General features: G+C 37.8%; 1 protein-coding gene across 1 annotated transcript in view; it reads right to left on the reverse strand.

Annotated features, from left to right (window-relative positions):
* Positions 1-2,506: 2,506 nt before the first annotated feature.
* Positions 2,507-19,906, reverse strand: part of IntS6 (integrator complex subunit 6) — a 34,119-nt gene continuing 16,719 nt past the window's right edge. Inside the window, exons 3-16 of the mRNA XM_070135223.1 lie at positions 19,357-19,466; positions 15,534-15,714; positions 15,147-15,278; positions 14,334-14,641; positions 13,816-13,968; positions 13,194-13,421; positions 12,873-13,016; positions 11,970-12,075; positions 11,627-11,787; positions 9,404-9,484; positions 7,445-7,537; positions 4,680-5,319; positions 4,169-4,432; positions 2,507-4,048 (exon numbers count right to left, since the gene is read on the reverse strand). Of these exons, the coding sequence (XP_069991324.1) occupies positions 3,840-4,048; positions 4,169-4,432; positions 4,680-5,319; positions 7,445-7,537; positions 9,404-9,484; positions 11,627-11,787; positions 11,970-12,075; positions 12,873-13,016; positions 13,194-13,421; positions 13,816-13,968; positions 14,334-14,641; positions 15,147-15,278; positions 15,534-15,714; positions 19,357-19,466 (2,810 nt within the window). The 3' untranslated portion in view covers positions 2,507-3,839. The remainder of the gene's footprint in view (positions 4,049-4,168; positions 4,433-4,679; positions 5,320-7,444; positions 7,538-9,403; positions 9,485-11,626; positions 11,788-11,969; positions 12,076-12,872; positions 13,017-13,193; positions 13,422-13,815; positions 13,969-14,333; positions 14,642-15,146; positions 15,279-15,533; positions 15,715-19,356; positions 19,467-19,906) is intronic.

Below are 19,906 nucleotides of genomic sequence, written 5' to 3' on the forward strand. Positions count from 1 at the left end.
ACCGCGAATATTCCAATGTAGGAGAGCTATATCCTAGTTGATTTACGAATGATAACACAAGTACGTGTTGGGGAATTTGCAGGGGAAGGAGCTAGGGGGTGTAAAGGAGGGATATTAGGAGGTAGGGAATCTGGAGAAGGGCATTGTTGTGCCATGAGTGATTCTCGTGTGTATCCGGGAGGGAGTGCAAAGGATAGAGGGGATGGAGGGAGGGAGAATGTGCCTATAGTTGGAGTTGAAGGGGGTGGGTTGTGTTGGGAGAGAGTAGATGTGTGGGGAGTATTAGTGTTAGGAGGCTGAATATCGGAAGGATGGGATGAAGGGGCAAGCCTTAATACCCCTGTTAAGGGTAAAGAATCTTCATTATTGGCCATGTGACCCTGAATAAACGGGGAAAATGGTTTGCCCTTCAGGGTCTCCATAAGGGGTAAGGGCCAGGTAATTAACCAAGGGAATACCGTGCCCATGGCTCCCGGAGGCCGTTCGTGACTGACACAAAGCCAGGTATTGGGAGGGAGTATGGAGTATAAGAAAAAGCTCATCGACGTGCTTCTTGTCTGTCTGCACATAGAGTGAGACCAAGTCTGTATCTGAGAGTTGCCACCTCATTTTGTAGGTATGGCAGCCCCTATAAAATACATTATGGGGGCCACCACAGTTAGCACATGTGTGTGACTGTGCAGAGCACTTTGATCGGTTATAACCAGGCTGGGCACATATACGGCATCGGGCTGTGGAACGGCAATGTTTGGCAGGATGTCCTGAACGCCAACAGTTTTGACATTGACAGGGAGGGATTCTCCACCAATGTAAACATTAAAGGGAAGGTCATGTCTGTGTAAAGTAATTCTGGCAATGTTGATGGGGTTCTTAAGATGAGCTCTAGGAGGAATGGAGTAGCAATGTACTGATAGTACATCATAGTCCGTGAAGCAGGCGAGTAAGTCTCCACAATATGACCAATCTTTGTTATAGATAGGGCAGTTTGCTGGGGAGATGAAGACCATTCTGGTACAAGTATTAAGGGCTGGATGAGGTTCTGCAGGAATGGGGTTGCCAGAGAGTTCAGTTCCAGTTGATAATGCTATAGCTTGGGTTTCGGATGTAACTGTGACAAGACGGGAACGACTGGGTTGGCTACAGAGACTGCCTACTTGTTTTTGGAGGTACTGCTGAAAGAGAAGAGTGTTTTCAGAGGAGCTGCAAGGGGGATCATGAAAAATTGGTCTCATTTGGTTGGGCTAAATAAAGCATTTAAGATGTTTGTAGGGATGGGGGTAGTAGAAGGACGGGGACGTGTGCAAGAGGGAGTATTGTTGAGGAAGGTAGTATTACGGAGAGGTGGACAATAAGGCAAAATAGTAGGATGGAGTGATTAATGATGAAGGTTGTGGGGGTAGAGGTGATGAAGTTGAGAGAGTAGGAATGTCTCCTGGAGATTGAGTAGTTGCAGTGTTCAGTGTCATGGTCAAAGAAGACCCTGGGGTCGGGAAACCGGGACAGTTTTAATTAATGGGGCTATTTGATGAAGGGGCAAGCCTCATTGCCCCTAAGAAGGGTATAACATCTTCATTACTGGCATTGGTAAGCCTAGACTATGTTGGGGAAAGAAACAGTCAGGTCCCTTTGAGGTGTAAAGGATAGACAACTAAAACAGGGGAATACCATGCACATGGCTCCCTCAGGCCATTCAGGATTGGTACAAAGTCATCCTTTCATCCTTTCTCACACCTTAGGAAGTGGATAGTAGACTCTAATAGAAGGGTTTGGAGAAAGGACAGAAACAAAAAAGCAGGAGGGGGAAAAGACCATGCAAAATTAGTCGAATCGAGGGCTGAGGCCCAAGTTAGGGAGATCCCCAGCATTGGGTCTTAGTCCTAAGCCCCCCACGACAACAATGGGCATGGGATCGGGGGACATTCAAACAAGAAATGGTATCAAGACGCATCCAACATGAAAGACCACTATGTCTAACAGGAAATGAAGGAAATGATTGGTTGTTACAATGTTACTATTATCCGATTGAATGTAGTTCAATTCGTCAATTTCTCTTTACAGACAATTATACTGGTAATCAATAATCTTCATATTGATACAGATTGACAAGCCTCAGCTGAATTATTTTGTACTACCTGTACATACAGGTCCTCAAACGAAGAGTATCAGGGTTCTTAGCTCAACATTCCTTCCCTATAATAGAAACCGAAATCTGTCAATATTTTTCTTTTGTAAATTTTCTTTGCTTAAAATAGTTTTTGCAACTTGATAATTCTTAAAAATTCTTAGTCAATATTATTGAACCACTGGCTGACTCATGATATGAAAACAACATTTCACTTTGAGAGAAATTATGGCAACAGTTTCAATCTACATTATATTTTCTCAAATTAGAATGTGAAAATTCAATAATAATAATGCCAACGATTTAAAATTCCTGAAAAATCCAATATGAAAAACAACTGGAAAAAAATAACCTAAACTTGAGGAGATTGGTAATAAAGCCACATTTTGGAGGATCAACTGTATTTGCATACTGTATATAAAATATAAATATACACAATATTTACACCACCATCACAAAGCAATTGTTCTCAAAAACATAAATTTCTTGGCCTCCTTATCCACTCAACATATGTTATGACTGCACTGTTACAGAATACAGTGGCTCTTTTAGAGGTTTCTGTTAAAATATTTCAACAAATAAATAACAAAACAAAAATAAAGAAAAACACTATACAGCAGGAACAACTTTAAGGACCATTTTACAGACTATTTGTGCAAAACTAAATCATTGCATTTGCTCAAGTCAGAGACAGTCCTCAGGCTTGCAAGGTCTTGTTTCGTTCTTGTTGGAACCTAACTGTAGAGAACATTTATAGTGTGTACAAAGAAGTAAACCAGACTGATACTGATGACATTGTAAAAATCTGCACAGCTTTGCATGAGCAATGCTCTGTGATGTCTGTCTATTTTCCAGCGTTTTGTTGGGGAAAAATTCATAATTTGTAAAGAGTGACAGACATTAGGACTTACTAATAATATAATTATTACACAGAATATAAAAATACAACACAATGAAAATAGCAAAGAAGGACAAATAGCAGTTATTAAACTGAGATTAGCATAAATTCTCAATTACCTTCTTGTTTACTCTTTACAAGTGCATCCAAAGACTTGAGTAAAATCTTCCAGATATGTATGAATGGGAACTTTCAACAGCCTTCCAAGCGACAAAATAACTTGTAATGCAAGTTCCTATGGGTGTGATCAAAGAGCATTTCCACAGATTTTCACTTAATCATCATAAGGATTTCTAATGTTTAAGTGATAATAACAATAACATGAAAATTTAACAAAATGTATAATGATGATAGCATAGACACTGAAAAATGTAAATAATAAAAAATATAAAAATTGTATTTTCTCTCTTTTTACATTTAAAGTTTACTAATCATAAACATATAATTTCACTTGGTGAAAGTCAAACCTTTTCCATAAGAAAAAAGAAGAAAAAGAAGAAAAAATATATATATACATACTAGATGTTTACACATAAAAAATTGAGTACAAAATTGTTCAAAGAAAAAAATCTATAAACCCACAAAAAAATGTTTTCATGCCTTACCATTTGCTTTGAAAAAAATACATATGCATATAAAAATTATTAATACAAAAAATAAATAAAACAAATAGTCTACAATGTGGTCTACACTTCAATCTAAATTTAGTTACAGTCCTCCTCATTATATCACAAAAAATGTGTATATGACATATTGATTCCTTACAATATTGTACTGTTTCACATTTAGTTCTTGTAAAATAAAAAGTGATGAGCAGATCTATCTACTGTGTCCGTTCACCCTGAGGCTAGGCTGGGTTGCCAAGCCCTTCTCCATGTTGGTCATTGAGTCAAGGAACTGGGACAGGAGCTTCACCAGGGAGTGCCTCTTGAATCGGCCTGCCTCATTCACCACTTCCTTCACGACCTTTAGCCGTGACTCATAGGAACCTTGCAAAGTGTTGAGCTGGTTGAAGAGTCTTCTGAAATCTGAGATTTTTTTTGTTTTTTAATCCATTATCTTGTTTATTAGATTCTATATACTGTCTGTTTTTACAAATACAAGGTATACTTATGATACCTCTGCAGGCAAAGTCAGAAAATACTTACCTCTGCCAGGTTTCTTAACTTCTTTAAAGCACGCCATTCTGAGCTCCTTATTATAAACTTTTGTGGCTTGTGTATCTACTGGGTAATATGGTGATGTTCCTCTCTTTGGTTCAGTGTTATTCACAGGCCCATTCTTCTCTAGACCATCTTCAAAGATCATTTCTGGGGGAGGAGTGAGACTGGGTGCTGGGGGAGGTAGGTCGAAGTCATAGGCTTCTGATCCCACATCTTCATCTCTCATTGTTGGGGGTGGAGGTGTTACATCTGGAAATGAGTACAAGTGAATTTATAATTTACATCACCAATAAAAGAATAATAATTTGCACAGGATAGCTAGTTGAGCTTCGTAACGTATCTTTCTTTTTTTGGGGGGGGGGGGGGGGCAGCACATTAGTTCTAAAACCTGGAAGGAAGTGTGATTCTACTGAAAAAGCTAAAAGCAATAAAATCAACTTCAAGCACTATTAAATTCCAAATATTTTTTCATCAATAATAACAAGCAAACACTAACCTCCATTCAGCATATGGTGAAAATCTGAAGGAGGTGTGATGGCTCGATCATCAGGTAAGGAAGGCGACGCAGGTGAGCCAGGAGGCGAGACACTCATGATGCCTGGGGAATACCCCGGGGTCGGAGTGCCAACATAGCCTGTGGGCTGGAAAACTGGGGTGTCAGGGCGCTCAGGTCTTGTCAATGCCAATGCATCTGACCGTAAATCTGGCCGTTCCTCCACTCTGCTGGGTGTTAATGATCCAGGTGGACTAGGAGCAGGACTAGGGTTGCCACCAAGGGAGGGAACAGGGCTCGGAGTGGGGCTGGGGCTCGGACACGGGCTTGGTGTAGAGCTGGGTGTTGTGGGAGGAGTGGGACTTGGGCAGGGGCTTCCACATGGGCTTGCATTTGGACTAGGACTAGGACTGGGGCACGGGCTGGCATTCGGACTTAAGCTGGGATTAGGGCTTGAGCTTGGACTCTTGTTGATCCTGTGGATAGTGAAGTCCATGGGCAAGGGGCCACGCCGACGTTTGTTGGGCCGGCCAGAAGGCGACTGAGTCTCCGCTGGACGCTTAGATCCCCGGCTGCCACCTCCTGCACTTCCACTCGACCCCATGAGGTCCACATCAGCTTCATCAACCATCATGGACATCTTCTGCAAGGTAAAAGATCATACATAATTTCTTATAGCAATCACAGTGTTACTTAAAGTAATTTTTGGATCAGTCAAAATTTTTGTTGATTAGCACACCAAATTAAGTATGTGGTACCCCATTTCAGCTTATCCCAGTTCTAGCTACCCTATTTTGGTCTTTCCATTGTGAGGTCCTCTAGTCTGGCCTATCCCAGTAAAGGCTACCCTACACTCAATGGCAATACACTGAGTGATCCCAAATTTCTGTCAAGGATATGATACCATGTTTTCCATTCGGAATAAGCTACAGACAAAGAAGGTCAACTAGGCATCTGCATGACTAACTCACACTGAAGAATCTGGGATCAGTTCCTCTCTCCCCCCCTCAATATGTTACTGCTAGGAAAGGTCAACTGGTTACCTGTTTGACCTTGGTTTACACAGAAGTGCCTAGGAAAAGCATATGCAAGCCATTTCATACCACCATTTTGGAATGGTTAAAAATATATGCAACTTAGTCACTTAGTTATTTAGTCCAAGTTCCATGAGCACTTCTCAATAATGATTATGTATACCAAGAAGAGGCCATGTCTTTAGTGATACTGGATAATTTTACAAGAGGATGTGCCAACAGCCACTGAATTAGATTAAGAAATTAGTGAAAAGGGATGGACCTGCATGGATACCTAAAGATTTACTGTAGTATGAAACATCTAATTTCAGCCTACCCAAGTTCTAATTATCCTGTTGTGGTCTTTCATACAACAAAGTACACCTGCTCAGCCTATCAAAATATGGGCTACCCTGAGCAGCCTGTGTAGCAAATGTTTTGCTTGAACCTATTTTGTTCTCTTAATAATTCTTACTTAGTCTGATCAGTTTTATGATACGTATAAAGGGAAAAAATTACACCAATAAAAGAATTACTACATCTATAAATGAAAAATATACACATAAAAAAAATAAAATAAAATAAAATTTATAATATATATATATAAATATATATATATATATATATATATATATATACATATAGATAAATATAGATATATATAGATATAGATACATATACATATATATATATATATATATATATATATATATATATATATATATATATATATATATATGGGGGGGTGATTAGAGTGCATGTGTCTTAGGCTAAGTTAGTCTTAACCTTCCTACAGCCTTCCTTCCATTAACGACTTGCATGCTACCTTCCTGTGGTCCCCCGTTTTATCACAGAATGCATGCAAGCGACCTAGTGTCTGACGGTATAATCAGACCCCCCCTGCTGCCTTGTAGGGTATGCCTCCTTAGGTAAAGGCTAGGTGAAGGAATCTGGTGGACTAGATTATCGGCAGACCAATGCAACACCACACCACAGTCTTGTACGTCACACCTGAGTGCCGCAGGAGGAAGGTGTGGAGCCAGAGTGTGTGGGCATCACTTTGGCAAATTGTTGTCCACCCTAAACAAAGTCACGCCAACGGCCTTTTCAGTCCAACTACTGTCTCTCTAACACCCTCCTTATCTCCTTTCTCTTCCTCTCCTCCTAACCCTACCTAAAAGAGACTAGAGGCGATGGGACAAGGGTGGTGGGAGTAGGCTTGGTGTAGCTGGAAGCTCTTAGCCCGGACCTACACACTGGCGGCAGGCGTGTGATGAGAAGAGCCAACCTGGTAGCTAAACAACAGCAACGGGCATAAAGAACAAATCAACCACAGCCACCTCCCACAATTCAGTGCGATCAATGCCCACGATTATTCAGAGCACAAATTGGTCTTACGAGCCATAAGAAGGCTCACCACCCTAACAATAATTAACTATGACCTCCTCCTCTATTCAACCTTTATTGGACTGAAAACTAAGATATTCGGATACGAGTACATGCCAATGATGTATGTATATGTATATGTATATGTATATGTATATGTATATGTATATGTATATGTATGCATGTATGTATGCATGTATGCATGTATGTATGTATGTATGTATGTATGTGTGTATATATATATATATATATATATATATATATATATATATATATATATATATATATATATATATATATATATATATATATATATATATATATATATGATGAAGGAACCTACACACCCTAATGAAAAAACAAACAAACCTTATCAATCTTGAATGGATTTCCAAACATGTGTTGCCTCACTGGGGTTGATTCTATTTCACGGAGTGGTGGAGTCATCTTCTTAAGATAATCCTGAAATACAAATGACAATTAAAAAAATATAAATACAATCTAAAAAGAACAACAACGTCGCTTTAATTCTGTAAAGACGAGTTAAAGAAAATTAATCAAAAATCTGTTCACACAGAAGTTTTTTCACAATGAAATCTAATTGCTATTCTTTATCAGCCAAATACCGATATCCTAGGCAGCAGCAACACCAAACATGATGCAATGCAAATCAAAGTATGTGGGAAACTTTGTACCACACTTGAGCAAGATGTGGCACAACTTCACTAGAGTTAGGGTGGGAAAAGTTGAGTCGAGTTAACTTTACTCATCCTCAGTATACTGCCAGGGATGTTGAGTATTATTAATGCCTCTGCAGTGGAAGAGGATTGGGGATAAATTAGGAGTTAAAATTTTGTGTTCATTTTGATAAATAGCAGTATTAATTGGTTAATTATTATGGCATATCACTTCTTTAAAATCATTTCTTTACTGGTTTACATCCAAATTATTTCTGGATCTGAATGATCTCAAATGATCATATGTATCATGAATAATTGTTCATAATAAATAACAAATGATGAGACCTGCATTTCTCATGAATGATTATATCACTTTCTATCATGAACAATTATGGTTATATCTATCATAAGAAATCTTGTTCATATTTCTACCTATAATTTAATTTATATCTATTATAAACTATCATATTCACATGTTTCAAAGATAATTACATCTACAATTTTCATCAATAATTACATCTACTGTACATTTGAGGGTATGTTCTCATACCATTTGCATATTGAATATTTTTTTAAATTTAAGCTTTGATCTATAACATAATCCTCAATATCTTCACTTTAGACCCATTGGATCCAAAACTTCGCTGCCATCATGTGGCCCAAAATACAAGCATTAGGCTTACGTGGACAGACTCACGTGTGGTGAAAAGACTCCATGCCTCCACTTTGCTATTTTATTTTGCCTTTTTTAGCCTAAGCATTTTTAACATTTTTGACATTTCCCAATTTCTATACTTGTCATTTGATTTGCTTTATCCAAATGTAGTAGAGATTTTCTTTCTAATATTAAATTTTCTGTAATACAACCTGTACCTCCAGTCTTGGCGGGTAGGAAAAGGATTCTGAACATGGAAATAGCATCCTCTATGGAGCTGGCACTCTTCTAGTCATGGTTCACAGAGATTATATTCCACACTCATTGATCAATGGATATAATGCAATAAACCCCTTCATTAACACTAAATGAGTCTAATCACCCTCCAAGAGGTTTGTGCACTTGTAGTGAGTCTTTCCCGTTACACCAACCTTCAGTCAAAATGCTTAGGACAGCAAGTTTGCATCACCCTGGCCCACAGGCAAATTTTCCCATAATAGTATATTCATGTCACCCACCCCTTAAGCTAAATTTTTTCATAACGTGATGGTTATATCACCTGGATCATGATAGTTAATGCAATTATAATATAGTGAATCAATGTGAATATATATTTGATACTTATGTTGTAGATGAAGGTCAAAACCGATGTAACATTTAATAAGGGACAATTGGTCTGAGGCACCCTTTGAATACATACAACTTCATTTATCATAAATAAGCAAATCCATATTTATCATTGATAATTATATTTATCATAATTATATCCATAATTATGAAAATAATAAAAGGCGTGTTTAGTGATTTGTCAACCCAAACCTATTGTTGAAGTTTTGCTGGTTATCATGGCAATTCCCACATTCGCTCATGGTCAGTGTGGCTAACCCTCTACCCATAACTTCAAAACAGATTGCAGCTCGCCACTTTGTGTTGCATCACACTGCCTTTGGTGAGGCCACAGCCTTTACACAGATCGTGTCTTTATGAACTTACCTGATAATTACCCATCTGACTGATGGGCCGACAATGTAACTGGTCCACGTCACGGTCTGTTAAGAGATGTGGTAGTGAAGACTGTAAGAAAATAGAAAAAACAAAATTAATAGCTGTAGCATTTTATTTCAACACAAAACTAATGTCCCTTACAATAACATGAAAATTCTCATAATAAAATGTATATATTATTCCTTGTACTACAGCTCATACATTACAGTCCTCATCACTTACTTCTAGATTTAAGGGAACCGTCCCTTGGCAGGGGGAGGGAAGGGGGGGAATTTGGGGGTCAAGTTGAGTTAGCTAGCCTATTGTATAGATGCAAGAATGAGGAAACTACCAAACAATTTAAGAGCCTAGTTCAAGTTATTTCTTGGGTGGCACATGCGAGAGCCGCCATGTGTAGAGGAGTTACACCAGTAATAAGCACTCAGGTAGACCTGTGTGAATTTTTGCTTGTTGCAATCATGCATATATCATTTGATAATGACATTGTGCTCAGATATTAATTTGTGAATGTTCAAAAAAAAAAATTTATATCAATATCAGAAAAAAATAATAGTGATTTATGACAAAATATTTTGTGAAATCTATCTAAAAAAAATGTGTTTTGTGTACTTTTGTACATGAAATATGCCTTCCATCGAGACTCCCTGGTTACATACTGTAGCTTACTAAGGGATCTGTATGTATACCGAGTACGAAGCACTAATGTCTGAAAATAGCCGTATAAATAATGATTTAAATATTTTGGTTTGAATTAGATTAACCGTTGGTACTTTCCAGTGTCAGTAAATTTGATTTGAATTGAAATTGGTCATTACCCCTGTAAAAACCACTTCAATACAAAAGGCACCTAAAAGTCAGATCTTTGAATTACCAATTATTTCATGTTGATGATAATAGTACACAGTAATATCTGCTCTGAAATAAAAACAAAGAAACTTGAAATCTTTTTATGCACAGTCTTCATCACATCCTTTTTATGCATTTTTGATAATAAAATATTACATTTAGACTTTACAATAGGTCCTGGATACCATAAATACACAAATATCCAGTCATACCTAGGCGTCTAATGATTTTTATGCATGTCTTAGCAAAGATAAAGGGTGCAAATGACTAAATACCAACTCTATACTCATTTCCCATTCAAAAATTACTTCTGAAACTTGATAAAGAAAATGGTTTGTTAGGGATAACTAATATACTTTTATTCCATTACATAAAAATTCCATGTACTTCAAAAAGAAATTTCATCTGGTTTAGCTTAGTTGTCTCAATGATTTAGTGCATATCCTAAAGTTTTTAAACAGAAATATCCACTTTTATACCTGAAAAGGAAAACACAAACAAAACAACTAAACATACCTATACAGAATACTCCCTCTAGTGAAAATGATAATTCCTATTGACTTGGTAATCATGGCATTGAAAAATACACTAAATAAGCTTTATATATAAAACATCATCAGATTTACCAAAAAATAACAGACAACAACATACTTTGGCAAGTGACCACAATTCCCTACGTTTTTCCTCCGATTCATAGTTTTCATGCGATTTAAACGCTTTTGCTAAGAGTATCAGTGATAAGGCCATGTGAATAGCCAATTTTTAAATTTTGGAATAAATCTAAAAATACAGATTATGTAATACTGAAATATAACAAAAAAGTTGTCACTATGCCAACCAGTCCCCCCCACCCCCCTAAAGAAAAGGAAATTAAAAAGTCAAGTTATTTACATGGCTTCAACATAAGATAGATCTACAACAACTATTTTTGGGGGGTAAATTACAACCATTGGATGTATCTAAGAGGTTAAAAAAAATTATTGAATTTTTTCGATTTTTGGGGGGCTCCCATGATTAAAATGACGTATGAGACAAAACGCAATTATATACTCTATATCAAGCAAAAACAATCCATGAGTTATCTCCAACTGTTATTTTTTTATGATGAAATAGGTAGAGCAAGGTAGGTTTTCTCATGGAAGATTCCCTTAAACAAAATAACAAGAATATGCCTGTATATCAACAATTGGAAAATCAAAATACACAAAATCTATGCTACTTTCCTTGTGTTATTTTATATATTTATAACAGTAACTAGCAATTTGACCAATTCTTCTGCCAACAATCAAGTAAAAAAATATATATATAGTATATAGGTATATACTTAACTAAATAAAACTGATCATAACAAAAAGGCTCTCTCACCTGTAGGAAGTTAGCCCTCATGCGAGTCAATTGGTCGAGCAGAGAAATTCTAGGAATGTCAAAGGGGTTTCTGTACATCTGAGGACTCACTTCCCCTTCACGGACAGCCAGCACGAAGTTAGAGTATTCTGTCACTTGATCACGTAAATGAGACAGCTTATCTGCAAAAGGCAGATTATTAAGAATTGTTTCTCTACACTATGTCAAATACCACTTTGCTTGCTCTTCATACAAGTAGTTACACATAAGTGAAATATAAAGTATTTTTTGAAGACAAATAAGTAAATGATGATCTAAAGTTACTGAAGGAACAATTATATGCATATGTGGTCATAAATATTACCTTGAAGTGTATGGTTTGAAGTGAGGTGTCTGCACAAAGGTCTCCGAGGCTGTACTCTAATGCCCTCATGGACTACACAGCTTGTCTGGGCTAACCGTTTCTCAACCTAAAATTTGTGTGCAAATCTTTTAAAATCAAATGAAACTAAAATGAAAATGAAAATGATATATACTTAATCACCATAGACAAACTTCAAACTAATCATCACTCCAGTGGATTTCTGGACCAATTACAAGTTCTAGATGCTGTCATGCAGTATTCAGTGTCCAAGATATATTAGCCCACTTACGACAGGTATCACTCATATAAGACATCCAGAAAAGTAAACACTACCGGGTGTCCCACCGGTGCAACACTAGATCTGAGCTTGCACTCTGATTTTGTCGCCCATGGCGGGCAGCGCACGAGCAGGTTCCCGGACTCGCCCGCGTGACGATTTTGAAAATATTATTTTCAAATTGAAAATGTACCGTCGCTAGTGGGATACTGTAGTACAATAGGGTTGTCCAGTAGGACTGATAACTCTAAACATGTAAAATCTTAATCTGCACTTGTGTCATTCCAATCTTGACCTACGGTAACTTGGAATATTACAAAATGTGTGTCTGATTTAGTTGCATTGGAAAGCCATAATGCACTGATTGGTAATAATACAGAAAGATCATTATGAAGGAAGATATGCTGGATATGCTACAACACTCGAGATTCATGATATGCGAGATTGTAAAATGGATGTCACAAACGTGCATGTGGTTGGCTGGTGTGAAACACAAATATTATAGCAAGGATAAATAACACCAATAACCCTACGTACTAATACTAATGTAAATGGAAAACATCCCTGCATCACTCATTTTCAATATAAACACAATACACACTATGCACTAAAAAGTGATCACAAACCTCAAGGCATATTCGTTCATACTCAAGCTTGGCTTGGTTTTTTAATCTCTTCAAGTGGTTAGTGACTTGAAAACTGAGAGAGTTGTCAAGGTTGTCTGGTACTAGATTTGGTGCACCCATCCGACCAAGGGCACGTTTCAAGGGCTACGTAGGAAGAAAATTAAGTGAGAAAAAGAAGTCTCTCCAGATATATGGTTCAATTTTTTCATCAGCTGAAATCATACAATGTAAGAAGGATCTCAAGTCCTTATCACTCACTTATTTCAAGACAAAGGAGGAAGAAAAAAAAAAAAAAAAAAAAAAAAAAAAAGAAACACTTACATTGGCATAGTATGGGGGCATAGTTCTGAGATAATTGTCAAACTGTATCCTCCATTCTTTGGTGGGTTTGAGACGATGTGTCTTGAAAAGGTCATCAAGGAGCGGCAGAAGGACTGGGTAGTTGTACGGCATTACAAAAAGGTTCACAGTTTGCAAAGTTGTACTGGCTTTGAGGTAACCAAAGGGGTGTCCTACATCACTATTCTTACTGCTATTAGGTATATAAACCTGAAAAAAAATAATAATAATTTCCATAAATATTCTCCTGGCAAAAACATTCCTATTCCAAGCACAAGCTTGCAACAAAAACACTAATATTAACCCATTTATCACGGGTGTCCCACATATGAGACAACCAGAAAAAAAAAATTCCTGGGCATCCCACCAGTGTGACACTGGATTGGAGCTTGCGCTCCAATTCCGTTGTGGGCCGTGGCCAGCGCACGGGCAGATTATGGGCAGATTACAGGCCAGCCCCACGCGCCGATTTTGAAGCGGCCCAGGAATAATTATTTTCGGCTTCAAAATATACCAGCGCTAGTGGGTTAAACACAAAAATCATTGTTTTGATCAATTAATCTCTCTCCTTACATCAACAATAAAACATGTATATGAAACTTACCTGCCAACAAACTGTTGGTTGCTTTCTCGAAAGGATGTACTGTGTGAGAGGTGAGGGTTCCAGCTCATACTTGTCAAAAGGGAGATTATCAATCACCATTGGTTCCTGACTCGTGCATGTAAATTTTACATTTGGATGTGCACTTCTTGCAGGCTGAAAGAAAACATTAAGAGTATGTTTATTAAGTTTATAAATATACAGTCTTCTTATTTTGTGATATGAAAAGATAAATGAATACATATGTACAAGGAAAAGTTTTATACTAATACTTTATCATCCAATGAATATAAACATTGCATATCAACTTAATACAGTGATAATTTAAATAATGATATAGTATCTATGAAAAGTATATCAGTGGGAGTTCAAACAAAACTGAAATAACAAATAATATTAGTCAAAATTATTTTCCACTATCCAAAAACAAGCAGTAAACTAGTCAGCATGACAAGAGAAAAATATACCTTAAAAAAAAGGAAAAGAAAAAAAAAAACAAATCTTAACCAGAGCATTCTTACAAGCGCAAGTGTGTTTATATCAGGCCAAAAGGATTCTGGGATGGGCCAAAAACCTGAAGGACTCCCTCTCTGGGCGGGTCTCGGCACATAGATCATCTTGCGACAGTTGTGCCATGCGTTGCTGGGGGCTGTTGGTGGAAGGGGCATCGAGTTGGGGGTGTGCGGGCGGCCCCCATTCTGGAGCATGTGGCCCAGCATGCCCCCTCCTCCCCCTCCCAGTCCCCTCTCTCCATTGCCGCCACCGTTGGTATCTGTATTATTCTGCTGGTTCTCTTTGTCCACTTCAATCACATCGGGTGCCTCCTTCCCTGAAAAAAATAAAAATAAAAATAATAATAATAATAATTACAATTCAAACTTCTTGTGTATGCTGACACCTTTGCAGCATGATAGCAGTACATTGGATTTCTATAATTTCAGTCCCGCAGATGCTCAATAGCTCATGGGTGTTTGGGAACCTTCCCACTTTAAGCCAGTGTACTGGCTTAAAGAGGTTATTGGTTCAGTGAGACTTCTATTTATCATTATGAATTCCATCTCCTCTCTTGTGGATATTGGACCAGCAACACCCTTTGGATTCATAATGAACCATGATGTCTATTTTTGGGTCCTCAAAGTCAAATGTTTAAGGTTGAAAGGTACAAGCAGCAATCTACAGAAAAAGTAGGCTGAAAAAAGGAGAGAAAGAGCCCCAACTAAAATTACATTTAGTTAACAGATGGGAGAACCTATCAATCATATATTCATCTAAGATATCACAAAATCTATCCCTAGTTCATATGTCAATTCTAATACCAAGGAGAAGCAGTTTACCATCAGAATTGATAGGAGGGGGGTCAGGGCCGATTTTTTCAAAATTTATGACAACCCCACTTTGTACTTTTTGTACTAAGCTGTCAATACATTGTTGGAACATTCGATGAGAACGGACAGCATACGAACGTCCTGTGATAAAGACAAAGTTATATTAACCAACGGCAGCATATCAGACTTGCATATGATCAACAAAAAATATTTTGTATTGACAAATTCATAAAACATAATTCTAAGTTTTTTACATATTCAACTGCTATCAATATTTTCAAAACATCAGATAAACAAATTAATATATGAACCAATAACAATTTAAAAGAAAGATACAAACTGATGAACAAAACAACTGCAAAAATCAAATTTTAAAGAGTCACCCAGACAACTTACCTCCTGTCTGCTCACAAAGCTTGTCAAGGGGGGAGTTGTCACTCGGGACAAGCCCCATGGGGTCAGGAGCTGGGGTCCCACTGAGCCTCAGCACCAGCCCAAACAGCCGCTGATCCCATCGGAAGATCTCCTTGGTCAGCTCCGCACCGGGGATTGGATTTACTTTCGGCAGAGGGAATATCTAAGGGAGGGTTAGAGGAAGTATTGAAGGTAAAGAGAGGAATGCAAAAATTCATAACATTTTAGTGTCTTCTTTAGAGCCTATGACAATATATGGAAATTTATTAATTAACCCCATATTGTTGGCAAAATGTAGTGTTCACTGCAGCATTGTTTTGTAAATGTCTCTACACACAAGTACCTCCACAAGTGCTGGACCACTATGCATTAACAACCTTCCACAATCCACACCCAACTCTTTGCTGACAGCAGTCTTTTATTTCAACCGATTAACATTGAAGACACTGCAAACTTCAACGTGACATCAATGGCCTTTAACCCATTTACGATGGATATCCCATATATGACACACTTGGAAAAATAAACATTGCCAGTGTGACGTTGGATCAGAGCTCACGCTCCAAATACATTGCGGTCCGCGGCCGGCACACAGGCAGATTCTGGGCCGGCCCCACACGCTAATTTTGTCACCGCCCAGAAACTATTATTTTCGGTTTCAAAATATACCAGCGTTAGTGGGTTAACAAAGAGAAAAGCTTTGGCAAAATGACTCCAATCAGATAGGTGCAAGGTACTCTATTTCACTAGATCACATACACTAATGCCATACATCTATACCCTATACATCCAACAACTGACACCCACAACACCCTAAAAGTACCCTGAGTAGTATGCCTCAGAATCTCACCTTTAACACACACACACACATTGACTATCATGAATAAAGCAAACAGAACACCAGGGTTCCTGATGAGAAACCTACACTTCTGCACACCAGAAATCAAACACATAGCTTACAACATACCTAAAGTAACAATTTTACCTTTGTAACTACAATTTTACTTAATAAACTCTTTATTATTATCATAATTATTATTATCATTACCTGTATGCACAACACTGACTGTACAGTTGTATGTGACCCCTACACCGAGCACAACATTGAGAAGCTTGAACAGGTCAACACTAGGGCAGCCAGGTATAGTACACACACTTTCACATGCACACCTGGTATTACAACCAACATAAAAAAACAGATAAATATGGACTTGCTCGAGACACGAAGACAAGGTAACAGACACTCAATCTGGTACAAGAGCACAATCTTATGGACAATAACCTCTTCAATAGAGGTGACGTGTCCATCGTGTCATGAAAAAATTTGGCTTGAGGGGCAGGTGGTGTGAACATACCATCATGTGCAAAACTGTCAGCCGTATGTTGCCAACTTGCCATCATCAGTAAAAGCCAGGGTGATGGAAAAGGCTCGTCACAAATGCATAAACCTCTTGCAGGGTGATTAGACTTGTTTGGATTTTAGAAAGGGGCTTTTGCATTATTCCCATTGATAAACAAGTGTGGAATGTAATGTCTCTAAGCCATGACTGGAGGAGTGACAGCTCCAGGAAGGACACCATTTCCATGCTCACCATCCTATTCCTGGCTGTATTACAGAAAATGGAATATTATGAAAAAATTAAATATATGACTAAAATAAAATATTACTTTTTTTCTTCTTGCACTGAGAGACACATGCCCAGCCTACATGCCGCATGACTGGAGTATCAAGCATTTGCGTAAGCCTAATGCCCATACTTTAGTCCATGTGATTGCCATGAAGCAATTGGATTCAAGGGGTTAATAAACAAGAATACCTACAAGCAGTACATTAATGTAGTACACAAAATTCACATAACAGCAAGTTTCCTTACAACCACACTAACCCCAATCCTTACAAGCACTCATTCTTCCTATTTACCATACTAGAATATTCAAATAGGCTACCTCATCACATCATAGAAACAAGAACACACACACACATCAGATACACTTAAAACCTTCACAGACATATCAAATAAACATATAATACCTCATCCCATCATAGAAACAAGAACTCTTAAAACCTTCACAGACATTTTAAACAAACATAACAAAACAAGCATCTTCACATCAACTTATACCTTAATCTTTTCCTTCACCCCCAGCAACCTATTATATGTGCGTGTTATGCCTTTCCCAGTACCCTAAGCTTGAATATTAAAACTGAGATTGAAAGGAGTCAATTAGTAGACCATGTAAAATCATCTAATTTCACCTTTCCTTGAGTTTACTAATGCTGTCAATATCGATACTGTTATTATTTTTATAAATAATATGGTAATTATAATGTTATTGACATTACTATGAGCAATATAAGAAGCAAAAAAATATTTCCCAAAATCAAGGAAAAGGGTAAAAAGGTGAGATAGGTAGATTGGCTCATTGGTGTCTTAGTATTTGTAGGACCATCTATGTGTAAACACAGTGGGCATGGCATTTATGTAAATGCCTATCCCCAGCAGCATCTGGTTAAAAGCAACTCACTGATTTAATAGGAACTGACTATATATATACACATGTGAGAGAAAGAAAGGGGGATAGAGAGAGGGGAAAAGGGAAAGGCAGGGAAAAGAGATGGGAGAGGGGAAGGGGGGAAAAAGTGGAGATGGGAAATGGGGATGGTGAATGAAGTATGAAAGAAAATAAAAAGGCAGAGAAATAGAAAGAGGAGGGAATGGAAGAATAGATGAGGAGGGGAAGAAGAGGGGGAGAAGAGGAAGGGGAAGGGGAATAGAAGAGGAAGAGAAAAGGAGAAGAGGGGAAAAGAGGAAGGCAGAAGAGAAGAGGAATGAAAAGGGCAGTGGAAGGGGATGGGAAGGTGAGAAGGAAGACAGAGACAAAAGGGGAAGGAAAAGAGGAAGGAGAAATAGAAATGGAATGGCACAGGAAGGGAAGAGGTACAGGAAGGGTAGAAACGAAAAGAAAAAGGAAAGTAAAAATCAGGAGGGGAGTGGGAAGAAAAACAATGGCGAGGATGAAAGAGAGACAAAGGAGGAGTTAAAGCACAAGGACAGGCAGAAGGCAAAGAGGAGGAGGAAGGAGGAGAAGGAAGAGGAGGAATGGAGGAAAAGGAAGTGGAGGAAGGAGGAGGAAGAGGAGGATAACAAGAAGGAAGAGGAGGAGAAGTAAGAGGAGGAGAAGTAAGAGGAGGAGGAGGAGGAGGAGAAGGAAGAGGTGGACGAGGAAGAGGAGAAGGAAGAGGTGGACAAGGAGGAGGAGGAGAAGGATGATGAGGAAAAAGAGGAGGAGGAGAAGGAAGAGGATGAGGAGGAGAGGGAAGATGAGGAGAAAGAGGAGGAGGAGGAGAAGGAAGATGAGAAAGAGAAGGAGAAGCTAAATGGAGAGGAGGAGCATGAAAATGGAAAGGGGGAGGATGAAAATGGACAGGAGAAGGAAAATAGAAGGGAGGATGAAAATGGACAGGAGAAGGAAAATAGAAGGGAGGATGAAAATGGACAGGAGAAGGAAAATAGAAAGGATGATGAACATGGAAACAAAATGGAAAGCAGGAGGAAAATGGAGAGAAAATGGAAAGAAATTGGAAAGGAGGAGGAGGAAAATGGAAGGGAGAAAGAAAATTGGAAAGAAGGAAGAGGAAAATGGAAAGGAGAAAAGAAAATGGAAAGGAGGAGGAAAATGGGAAAGAGGGAAAGGAAAATAAAAAGCGAGGGAAAAAACAGAATTGAAAAAAAAAAGACCATAAAGAAACGTGCAAGACATACAAATTGTGGGGAGCAACACAAAATTACAACTTCGTGCTTACATCATCTTGAACCCCTTGCTGTGATGTCAGTTTTCCTCCATCTGTTATGATTATGATTACTGACGGCTCAAGGAAAAATGGACTGCGTCCAGTTCCGTAAGTGTCAATACCTGCAAGATAATGCCTTCGATTTAATGACTGTCTTTCTTGACTTCCATTTAATGCCTGCATTTAATGACTATCTCAAGACATATCTTTAATAATAATGATAAAAAATTATGTTTCGAAAAACAATTACAACTTTTTTCCTTTTATTATCAGACTAGTAATAGTTATAACACTAATAATAACAGTAACAATATTAATGAACAATAATAATAACGAAAATCAATAATAGCAATAGCAATACTAATAAGAATAAGAATAAGAATAAGGAGAGTCAACAATAATAATGAATACAAACATTATTTACATCAACAATATCGTTAACATCAACAATAACAAACATCAACAAAAATAATAACATTAAAATAACAACAAAACAAAACAAAACAAAAAAATAAATAAATAAAAAATAAAAATGAAAAAAAAAACTAAAATCATAATAAAA

Source organism: Penaeus vannamei, chromosome 20 (genome assembly GCF_042767895.1).
Source record: "Penaeus vannamei isolate JL-2024 chromosome 20, ASM4276789v1, whole genome shotgun sequence".
In the NCBI taxonomy this organism is placed as follows: Eukaryota; Metazoa; Arthropoda; class Malacostraca; order Decapoda; family Penaeidae; genus Penaeus; species Penaeus vannamei.